A 12,187-nucleotide genomic window follows, 5' to 3' on the forward strand; every position below is an offset into this window, starting at 1 on the left:
ACAGTAGTGAGGATGCACTCCGCCAACTTAATGCGCTTAGTGGGGACATACACAATCGACTGTATAAAATCGATTTCTAAAAATCAACTTCTATAAAATCGACCTAATTTTGTAGTGTAGACATACCCTTAGAGTAAGCCTCTGTCACCTTGAGAAAACAATAAACCCAAATCTTCAATTTGGGGCTCTCCAACATACTGCAGCAGCACAATACTTAGCATGTTGAGTCCCCAGAAGAAAATGCTCCCAAGCTGTGAATGTCACCAGAATGGTTTCTAATTTATTTTAATGTAACATCAAAAGTAAAACATTAAGAATAGGGTCAAAATACTTTTTTCGTCCTTCTTCTGACAGATGGAGCTATAATGCTTAAACTACCCAATGCAAAACATAGCATTAATTTATTTATTTATTTATTTATTTAAAGCTGTACATTTGAGATGGAATTAAGTTGATTCACAGTGAAAGGTGTGATGTCATACTTTTGGGTGTGACAACATCTCCTATTCCCAGGAAACTACATTTGCAATAACACAATGTGGCAACATAAAGGAGTATGACAGTTGGGTGTCAAGTACTACATAGTCTTTATTCAAACTGGACCTGCAAATAGATAAGACCCCACATTACTGTTCAGAATATCTAGTTAGTTAAAAGTATTTCTAAATACTTTATTTCTACAAATCTGGTCACTGTCATTTAGTGCACTGAAGACCCTTGCATGCCAGGATGCTGCAAAGACATGCAATCCTTCACTTCAAAGTGTCAGCTTGATATAAAAATTCTATAATAAAGCAGCTTTAATTTTAAAAATTAACCTTGGAAATTATATGGAGAGTATAGTTATATAATTAGGATAAACTCCCCTTCTCCCAACCCAAAAAAGGTGTATGTTGTGTATGTAGATTACCAGTTACCATAAATACCTGCCAGATGTACCAAGACACAAAAAAATGAAATTTGAAACAAGTGAAAAAGATTCACAAATATCCTTCTTGGGCTCCTTGATACTCACTGAATTAAGGCTATTCTGCTTGGCTTCCAACTCCCTTTCGTTATTTCCCTTGTTACAAAAGAACATCCTTTATTACATTTCATGCTTAGCTACATGAATAGAGCAAAGGGTGGTGAATACTTATGATTGTGAATCATCAGAACTACCAAATTTAGTTTTCTGCCAAAAGAAAAACAAAATATCAAAATTACCAGAAGAAAGCCAAACAGGCAAGCTTTGCATATTACTTTAGCCAAGATACTGTTCATATTAACATTAAGGTTGGTATTTCAGCATGACCCATAAAGTAAAACAGTCACAGTTTATTACAGCTAAACTATGTCCTATAAATTGGTACTGAAGAAGAATTCAAACTGTGAGGAAGTCTACGTTTTACGCATGAGAAAACATAACTGAACAGAAAAGGGCAACAAATGTTACAGCAGCTAGAAATACTAGATTTAATTACTGAAGGGAAATCATGCAGAGAAGTTAGCTGCCTAACATGATTCATAAGAAATGCAAAATTTGAATGTGAAATTCTCAGTTAATCAACAGAAACCCAGTAATAATCAGACCACTAGTTTTTGCAGTTCCATCTATGATGCAGACTACCACCAAGTTCATGAGAGCAAAAAATAGAAAAAAGTTACAATGGCACTCAACATTTTTAAAGGACTAAAACAAGTAAAAGCACGGGGCTGAGGGGAGGAGGCGTGGCAGGGGGTGGGGAGAGGTGCAGTATTTTAAAGGGCAGCAGTTTGCATCCCTGATACAATGATTGGCCAGTCAAAGATTGTCACTGTATTGCTCAGACTGACTGAATGAAAAACACCAGAGATTAGTGTTTTAGATATCTGAGGGTTGTATTACACTACTACTCAGACCATGCACACCCTCACAATCTGCAATATTTTGACAAAAATATTATGAATGGTTTTATAAAGTGCCCCGTTCTGATCCCATGGTTCCCCACATAGATATCTTCTAGCCATGAAAGATCTGTTGTTGGAGGAATGATGAACTAAGATATTTTATGCTGACCATTTGAGTGGAAATGTGGTGGCATGGAATTTTGTCAAAATGTGGTAGTGTCACAAAACTGACCTAAACGAATGCTAAAAACAGAAGCCTGTACACCTCTAGGGTTTAATACTGCCTCCCTGCTTACAGCCCTTGGATACATATTTATTTAGATTTATAGAAAAATAAAAAGGGCGCACTAGCTGTGGCAATAAATTATAAAACAAAGCAAAATTAGACAGTGGAACACAAAACTTGTCCAATACCAAATCTGATTACCCTCCAAAGCCCAACCCTGCAACAGCCTGCACAAATAAATGTTCTGAGACAGAACACAAATCACCAGATTTTCAAGGTTACTTACACAAGAAGGACTGGATGGAAGCATGTAACTAACAGTTAAAGCGCAGGAGTGAGAAACAGGAAACCTGGGTAATATTCCCAGCTCTGTCAATTACTCAGTGTGAAATTTTCAAAAAATGCCTACGTGACCTTTGAGCACACCGCCCATTGCCATTCAGTGGCACTTGTGGTCCTAAGCCACACATGTGATTTTAATATTTCTACTATCACTGTATAAACTGGGCGATCACACCCTCTGTGCTTCAGTTTCCCTATCTGCCATGGGAACTGGAACAATTTTTATAGCAGGGTTGCTGATGATAGAAATCATGTGTTTTATTACTACTTCAGGCCCGAGCACCAGCACCACTTCCATCTGTAAAATGAGGATGATGATAATGATAATATCACCTCACTGGTCATGTCTGAGGCTTAATTAAACTGTAAGATGTGTGTATGTTCCACTCCCTCTGTGCACCCTATGCAGATCTACATAGCCATAGATATATCTTCTCAGAGCACAAAGGAACATTACTGGTGAAGGAGGAGGACCAGAAAGAGCACAGGAAAATGGGCTGGTCTCTGTTGACTTCTTACAGCCAAAGAAAGCCTTATCCCACACACCCATCTCTCATCTCCATTGTCTTCCTTTTCCTTATGTCTCCTTCACAACTCCCATTTGCTTAGGAGCAGACCGAGACCTAGAAGAGGCCAAAGCAGATTCTTATATGGCCAAGAGGAAATGATCCCAGTCACCAAAGAGAGGAATGACTCCTGGATTCTTTAGCTTCTCCTGATCCTGAGGGCAAAATTGTTCACATGCCTCATTCTATAACCTCTGTCACTACTCCTTTCTGCAGTGTTCACTTGCTGCTTCATCGGCAAAGAATTTCTTTCTGTATTTGTAATGGAGAAAGGATCACATACTAGGATCCCAATCCCTCTAAACATCTGGAACTTGACATCTACAGAGATGATGCATGCTCCATTACACTCCACCTCTGAATAATAGAATGGTAGGACTGGAAGGGACCTTCAGAGGTCATCCAGTCCAGTCCCTTGATCATGACTAAGTATTATCTAGACCATCCCTGACAGCTGTTTGTCTAACCTGCTCTTAAAAATCTCCAATGATGGAGATTTCAAAACCTCCCTAGGCAATTTATTCCAGGGCTTCACCACCCTGACAGTTAGAAAAAACTTCCTAAGGTCCAACCTAGACCATCCTTGCTGCAATTTAAGCCTATTGCTTCTTGTCGTATCCTCAGAGGCTAAGGAGAAAAAAAATTTCTCCCTCCTCCTTGTAACAATCTTTTATGGACTGGAAAACTTATCACGTCCCATCTCAGACTTCTCTTCTCCAGACTAAACAACCCCAATGTTTTCAATATTCCCTCATAGGTCATGTTTTCTAGATCTTTAATCATTTTTGTTGCTCTTCTCTGGACTTTCTCCAGTTTGTCCTCATCTTTCCTGAAATGTGGTGCCCAGAACTGGACACAATACTCTAGCTGAGGCCTAATCAGCATGGAGTAGAGCGGAAGAATGATTTCTGATGTCTAGCTTACAACACTCCTGTTAATACATCCCAGAATGATGTTTGCTTTTTTTGCAACAGTGTTACACATTGACTCATATTTAGCTTGTGATCCACTATGACCCCCAGATCTCTTTCTGCAATACTCCTTCCTAGGCAGTCATTTCCCATTTTGTATGTGTGCAGCTGATTGTTCCTTCCTACGTGGAATTCTTTGCATTTTTCCTCGTTGAATTTCATCCTGTTTACTTCAGACGATTTCTCCAGTTTGTCCAGATCATCTTGAATTTTAATCCTATCCTCCAAAGTACTTGCAACCCCTCCCAGATTGGTATCATCTGCAAACTTTATAAGTGTACTCTCTATGCTATTATCTACATCATTGATGAAGACATTGAACAGAACCGGACCCAGAACTGATCCCTACGGGATCCCACTGGATATGCCCTTGCCGCTTGACTGTGAACCATTGATCACTACTCTCTGGGAACAGTTTTCCAACCAGTTGTGCACCCACCTTAAAGGAGCTCCATTTAGGTTGTATTTCCCTAGTTTGTTTATGAGAAGATCATACGAGACAGTATCAAAAGCCTTACTAAAGTCAAAATACACCACATCTACCGCTTCCCCACATCCACAAGGTTTGTTACCCTGTCAAATAAAGCTATCATGTTGGTTTGACACAGTTTGTTCTTGACAAATCCATGCTGTTACTTATCAACTTATTATCCTCTATGTGTTTTCAAATTGATTGTTTAATTATTTCCGACATTATTGGACTCATGCTGCAGAACAATATCTCCTCTCTTACCCTGGTGTCTGTGCTTTCCCCTCTGCTTCTGCTCCTTGCCTGGCCTCTTCTTGCGGTTGCCTCCAGTGACTATCTAATACTATATACTTTACTTAATTATCAATCTCCTTTCACAATCCTTCTCTTTCCTTCCTCAAGACACCAAACCCTCCAGGAATCAGACCACAAAGTTTTAAATGGTGGGAGTGAAATTTTGGCTTCCATTGAAATTGGAAGCCTTCATTTTTTAAAATGAAACCTTCTATTTCTGAAAATAATTCCACAGAAAATTCTGTCTTGGTTCCAGGATAGCCCAAATCTGATGACCTTCAGAGCACATTGCAATGCCCATCTCTTTTTCCTGGCTTTGGGAAGGTAAAGATTTACGAGTGAGTAGTGGTAGGAACGTAGCAGAAAGCCTTAAAAGCTTTTTTTGTGGTGGCCTATTGATGACTAAAGGTTATTGTAAGTTGTTTCAGAAGCACTAAGAATAAAAGTAGGAATGTTCCTTCTATTGTTTATCCATCTAAATAAATAAAAAAATGACAGCAAATTCTTTCAAAGTTGTCAACATTTTGTGAATTCCTCTCCCTCATTATGATACATTGGGCATTCTTCCCCATTTAGGTCTGCCGCTATCTCTCAGTCCTGACCAGAAACAGTTGCCCTATTCCAGTGCTAAGCATTTTCTGAACAGACTGCCAATCACACCAAATTCTGTGGCAGTTTTGTGATAAGTGACTACAGTGGAATCTTGCCAAACAATTTCACTTGTGATTAAAACCAGGCTTGAGTCTATCTTTCTTCAAGGGAAATACTGTTGGACTAACCTACTTTGCCACAACATTCCTTAGTCTTTCCATTTCTTGGAGTTTTTATTATACACATCTGCTCATTTTCCTGGTCTGTTAAAGCAATAGCACAGTGCACTACACACACAAAAAGTCTGAAGATCAATCCATGACACAAACGTGACAAGCCATTCTGGGATTTCTGAGCTTTGATGGATGTTCTAAGAGGAGTGCATTTGTGTGTGGCTAGTTATTTCTCCTTCATAGAAAGCTTACAAAGCTGATTGAAGTGTGCCACATAATTCATTTACGTTTGATGTTAAATTTGGCATTTAAGTGTTACGGAATTCCAAAAGTTCTAATAGCTGTATTATTTCTATGCATATACAGAAATGATCCTATAAAGTTAGATTTTTCTAACACATCTTTCAGCAGCAGATGCACAGAAACAAAATTAACCCTGATAAACAAAACAAGTCAGCTTTAATGTAATTCCTGGTTAAGTTCAAGATGATATGAGTTAAACCCCTCGAGCCATCATACTGAGATAGCACAGATTCAAAGCAACATCAACAAAGTGTCAGCCAACTGCTGTCCTAGAGAGATCAGGCATAAGCTATACTAAAAATAAAGTTCTTGCTCAGCATACATTCCTGAGAGACACCATAAAAAAGGTGTTTTGTGACAGAAATAATGTTAATGGTGATGTTGCCATTGAATCAGTGTATTCACTCATATCCCATATTTGCATGACAAGGCCCAATGCTTTTCACATAGCTTCCCCCACACCCTCACTCTTTTCTTACAGTTTGCAGCTGGAGAAAAAAGGGAGCTGTTCTTCTAATCAATGACACCATGTCATGCATGGAGCTTCTGCATAAATCCAGAGCATAAAATGTCAAGCATGTCTCACTCCAATGATTATCAGGCACTGAACTAAAAAGATGCAGTTTTCATCTCCACAGGACTGTCGCCAAACCCTGAATTGCCTTGATGTAATAAATGAAACATGCCTACTATTTCACCACCACAGAATGGTCCTATAGATATCTTACATCATCTTTGTTTGCAGGAGGAGGTATCTAGGCCTAGATGAAGTGCAGATATATTACTAAACAACGCACAGCTTGAATCTTGGGGACAACACAGATGACCTTCAGACATAAGCACGGTCTAAAATAAATATACTTTCATCTTTGGGAGTATTTTGTTTAAATAAAAATTTAAGAGACAAACAGCTTAGAAATACATTAAACACAAGCATGCCTTCATACACTTAATGTTTCATTTTAACAACAAAACCACAAGCAATATGGTATTCCAGAAAAAAGACTAAGTTCCCTTTAATGGAGAACTGAAACTATATATGAGATATCACGAGTTTTGGGTTTGGTTTTTTTGTGTTTGTTTGTTTTTTTTAAACAATGGCATAATTAACAGAGTTCTTTTGTGTGTGGTTTTTTTAAGCAGTGCACCTCCAAAACTGCAGATTTGGTTAAATAGGAGTTACAAATAAGATTTGCATTTTTTGTTATAGTTCTATGAATATATATGTTTATATTTCATTTTAAAATTCTCCTGGAGTGACAAAAATAGCAATGCAACAAAACTGTATTGAGCCACATGAAAAAGTAAAATTGTTTAAAAATGATCCCAGATGAGTTAAATAAGCAAACCATATAATTTGCTGATGTAAGTTAACACTGATAAGGAACTTTTTAATTGTGAATTTTATCTTGATTTATGACCCTTTATTAAAATAGTTTTGATGCTACAAAGCTTCATTAACACAAAACACTACACTATTATTTACTTGATGTAAGTGACTAAAGTATTGGTATGCTAGAGACTCCCTTTTTGCCCACCTTCCTCCTCCCAAAAAACAATATTATTTGTAGATTCTGCAAGATGCTGAGCACTCCTGCAGGTTTCTGAGCATTCTGTACTTCCACTGAAGTCAGTGGGACTTGAGGACACGTAATACCTCCCAAACATCTTGCAGGATTGAACTGCCTTAGCATTTGCTGGCACACAAGGTTTTTTACTTCTTACCTCAAATTCAGCATGTCTGTGAATATCCTCTGCTCTCTGTCTACTCAGGATAAATTCTGCTTCATTTGCCACTCTTACTAAATGATCCTTCATCGTTTGGCTCAGCAATCTGTTGACATAAAATATTTAAAGATTAACCAGTGCTTATGAATTCCAAAAACTAATATCTGAAGAGGCTATTTATATACAAAATGTTTGAGCTTTGTTCCAAAATACCAACCTTATTTTAACAAAAAAATTGAATGAAATTATTTTGTAAACAACTGATCTGCAGTTTTCTGGCAGCCTACTGAAAACATGTTTCAAAAAGTTATCAACATGCAGTACTGGAAAACACTCCAATCACAATACAAGGTGCAAGTTTGTTTGGCTTCAAATAAAAATATGTACAATGTAAGAAAACATCCCCATATGCATATGCACATACTAAATGACATGGCAAATATTAAGAATGGTAATCAACACTTGACACAAACATTGTCGTAGGATCACACTGGTCCATAAATAAAGAGTAGGATAGTGCACCTGTGACTCACCAGCTGACCCCAACTGGGCTTATGAGAGGGCATCTGCAACATATAAATGGCAGAGCCTCACAACAAACCAAGTCAGGAAAAGAGCTGGTGAGACCTCTCTACATGAGAGATCAGCAGGTCAGAACTGCTGGAGAGAAGGAGATTGTAGCTGGTCCATAAAGAAAGCTATAGGTGGTTGCAGGTACATGTGCTGCTCTGCTACCCTCAGCCTGACCCAAGCCAGAGGAATGAGGGCCAGAAGGCAGCAGAGATAGTTACCTGCTGACTTCTAATCCAGAGGGCTGAAGGCAAGGGAGCAGCAAAGGGTTTACCTGATGACACCTCCACGCTGGAGTAAGAAGGCCAGAGAGGGCTGAGGGACAACTGAAAGAGGGATGCTCTCCTGCTTAGAATGAACTCCCAGCAGAAAGGCTGTGGTTGTTCCTGCTGAAAAGAGCAAGGCTGCACTCCACCTAGAAGAGCTGGGGTGGCTGCCCTTGCAGAAGGACAGGAAAGGACAGGTAAAGAGCCCAGATGTGACAGAAAACACCAGAGTGTGATATGCAATTTGCCAATGAAGTAGAGGTCATGGGATTTTAAGAACTACATGTAATGGGGTATGACAAATGGACAGTATTTTTGGGACTCTTGTTACAGACTATTTGCCCTATGTTTTTTGTAACAACCAACCCCAACAAGAGTTATTATTTGAGGCAAGAAATTGTGTGTGGAGTTACTGGGCACTATGAAGGAGAGAAACTGAGGTAGGCAAGCCCATTGCAGCCTGCTGCTTGAGGGGGCTGTAACGACAAACATCCAGATACGTCCATTTACCTATACACACCCAACGTAATTAATACATGAAAAGATAAGTAATTATAAAATGCACTGTTCTTCCCTCATCTATAAATAGGGCCCTACCAAATACACAGCCATGAAAAACGCATTATAGAGACATTGAAGGTTATTTGGGGGGGAGGGGGAGGTCATGGTATTACCACCCTTACTTCCACATTGCCTCCAGAGTTGGGCGGCTGGAGAGCAGCAGCTGTTGACCAGGCGCCCAGCTCTGAAGGCAGCACCCCATCAGTGGCGGAGCAGAAGTAAGGGTGGCAATACCATACCATAGCACCCTTACTTCTGCACTGCTGCCTTGAGAGCTGGGTGACCAGAGAGTGGTGGCTGCTGACCGAGGGTCCAGCTCTGCAGGCAGCAACGCAGAAGAAAGGGTGGCAATACCATACCAGGCCATCCTTACTTCTGCACTGCTGCTGGCAGCGGCTCTGCCTTCAGAGCTGGGATCCGGCCAGCAGCCACCACACTCTGGCCTCCCAGCTCTGAAGATAGCGCCGCCACCACCAGCAGCACAGAGGTAAGGGTAGCAGTACTGCAACCCCCCTACAGTAACCTTGCGAACCCCCGCCCCCACTCACATACCCCTCCTTTTTGGGGTACGACCCATACAATTACAAAACCATGAAAATTCAGATTTAAATAACTGAAATCATAAAATTTATGATTTTAAAAATCCTATGACCGTGAACTTGACCAAAATGGACTGTGAATTTGGTAGTGCTCTATCTATAAAGAATGTCTATAAAATGGAAGCTTTACATTAAATTATAAGTAACATTTTAAGGATTACAAAACATCCTCAGACTCATGAACTAAACGCTAAGACATATAGCTGTTCTAGTTTATACAGCAAATAAAGCTGTAATTCAATCTAGCATTTCTGAGGCCTTCATAAACTTTAAGAGCACTGCTTCAGAGCAGTTTATGAATGGTAGCAAAGCTCATGGTTGAATTACAGCCCAATTATGCAGTGAGTTCATATATTGTTACTAAAAACATTCATACAGATTCTGTTTTTAAATTAGTTAAGAGGAATTTATCAAGTTAAAATTAGCTATACAATGATGTGCAATGGGGCAGGAGATATAAATTCTTTCAAGCATGCACCATATGAACCAGCAGAGAATATACGTGAATTGTGTCAAAAATACAGTACACTATGATAAATATATTTTGTGACATTTTGTGTTTACAATATAGAAAACATCAATGCAATATAACACATGTAAGACAAAAGGTGCCTTTGTGACAGATAACATAACTTATTCAAGTTCACATTCTATCTGAACTCTAACTCACTATCCCCTTCTGAATATTCAAAACTTGCATACGTATTTCTATGCATTTGGCTTGCTCACATTCTGTGAGCAAAGCAATGGTCTCAGAAGTGTTCCTCATACTCATCAATACATATAAGGCTATAGGGGTGGGGCACAGATCAAACAGACTGGAGCAACTAAAGATACTTTCCCCAGCCTTAATGCCATCAGAATGAATAGGAGAAGAAAGAAGGAGAAACATCTTGGTCTCTCAACAGCCAAGAAAGAGAAGCTGATATATTCTTAAAAAAAAAAAAAAAAAAAGTTGATGCATCTGTGCTTATTTGACACTGGCTGCCTCTTCTGTCTCCTCCTAATTGTTCTCCTGTTGTTGAGGATCTCTCTCTGCAACTCCAGAAATTGCGACAGCCTTTCCTCATATCTCTGCTTCTGCCTCATCAGATCTGTATGCTCAGCTGAAAAAAAAATCTTCTTTGCCTATTTTAACACCTCAGTGCATTGGTTAATGCCCTTGGGCCAGGGGAGAAGATGAGAGAAACTTGGAGCAGGCAAAGACCTGGGAAGGGGTTCTCTGCACCCATCATGTGAATGATCTGAGAGAAAGACACCAGGATCCTGCTGGGGCAAACTCTCAGATGAAGAGGGCTGAGAAGCCCTGGAAGAAGAGCTCTAAAGATGGTGAAGTCCCGGAGACAAGACCGTAAGGAGCAATGAGCCTGTCTGGGTTGCTCTGAATTGTTCAAAATCACTGTTGCCATGTTAAATAAAAAAAACCCTGAGGGAAAAAAAATTGAAAATGTGAAGCTGTTTGGAGCATGGGTTCACCTTCCCAGATGGGGTATAGTAAGGATTCCCTACATATATATCCCAGCTGGGAAGGTGAGACCTATATTTCAATTTCTCTTACCTTCTCTTGTTTTTGAATATCAATTTTACTCCAATAAGTGACTGTAAAAAGAGGTTTTTATTCAACAGATCTGCCACTGTGTGAATTCTTCTGCTTATATTAATGACAAAAATTAAGTTTTCACTGCTTTTTAATCCCAATAGCATTGCAGAGCCAATACACCCATAGCTATGTAATGCACATTTTATCCCTTTTAATGCTTCAAAAGAATTAACAAAATTCCAATTCCAAGGCAATGAGGTTACAGAGGTGTAAAAGTGAGCACATAATTTTGCCCTGCTATTGAAAATGCACAAACAGTTCTGTTCATGCTTTAGAAGGAATAAACATACACCCTATTTTGACAATGGTGCTACAAAAGTATAACAACTAACTGGTGACAGAATTTGAGCCCTCTTCCTCCGAATCTTTATTATTCGTTATGCAATAGCCAGAAGTAATTCATCTGGACTTTTAGATCAAAGGTGGAAGTCTGTAGGATTTGCTGTTGGAAAGATATCTGTACATTTATGATCAAGCTGCTGGTCACAGTGGTATCTTTGCAAGTTTGCTCCAGAGGTCACTGCAGCACAAACAGAACACTATGATGCAATTTTTAATTATTTTTCAGAGTAGACTCACGCTTTATTTTCAAACAAGAACATTACATTCTGAAGTTATTTGGTATATTGGATTAAGCTGTATAAAGCACAAAAACATTTTCATTGTATATATATTTTTATAATATCCAAAAACAGCTTCAGGTTCTAGTGTTTGTCATATCCAAATCTCCCCATTCCAAGTCAAATAACCTTTGTTACTGTACTGAAGAACACTGGAGAGTTAAAACTGGAATCTCAGGAAAATATGCTGCTTGATCTTAAGAAGTCTGATTATACTGAAATGTTCTGGGCAGGTGAAGCCTAGTTCTTCTGGTGAGAAATGGGGTTGGTAGTAATCCAGAACTACATGGCACTCAAAGCAAAAGGCAACATTATTATAGATTTTCTCAGCCGTTGTATGCTCAACAATATTTTGAGGCTTTTTTGCACTTGCATTACTCAAAAACTTGAGTTGCCCTCTCCTTCCTCCTTTACATGCATGTCTCCCCCTCCCCAACCC

General features: G+C 39.2%; 1 protein-coding gene across 1 annotated transcript in view; it reads right to left on the reverse strand.

The window, feature by feature from the left end:
• The window catches only part of LRBA (LPS responsive beige-like anchor protein), a 558,416-nt gene that overhangs the window by 352,072 nt on the left and 194,157 nt on the right, over positions 1 to 12,187 (reverse strand). The window contains exon 36 of the mRNA XM_074950978.1: positions 7,530 to 7,638. Within this exon, the coding sequence (XP_074807079.1) occupies positions 7,530 to 7,638 (109 nt within the window). The remainder of the gene's footprint in view (positions 1 to 7,529; positions 7,639 to 12,187) is intronic.

This window comes from Natator depressus, chromosome 4, assembly GCF_965152275.1.
Source record: "Natator depressus isolate rNatDep1 chromosome 4, rNatDep2.hap1, whole genome shotgun sequence".
In the NCBI taxonomy this organism is placed as follows: Eukaryota; Metazoa; Chordata; order Testudines; family Cheloniidae; genus Natator; species Natator depressus.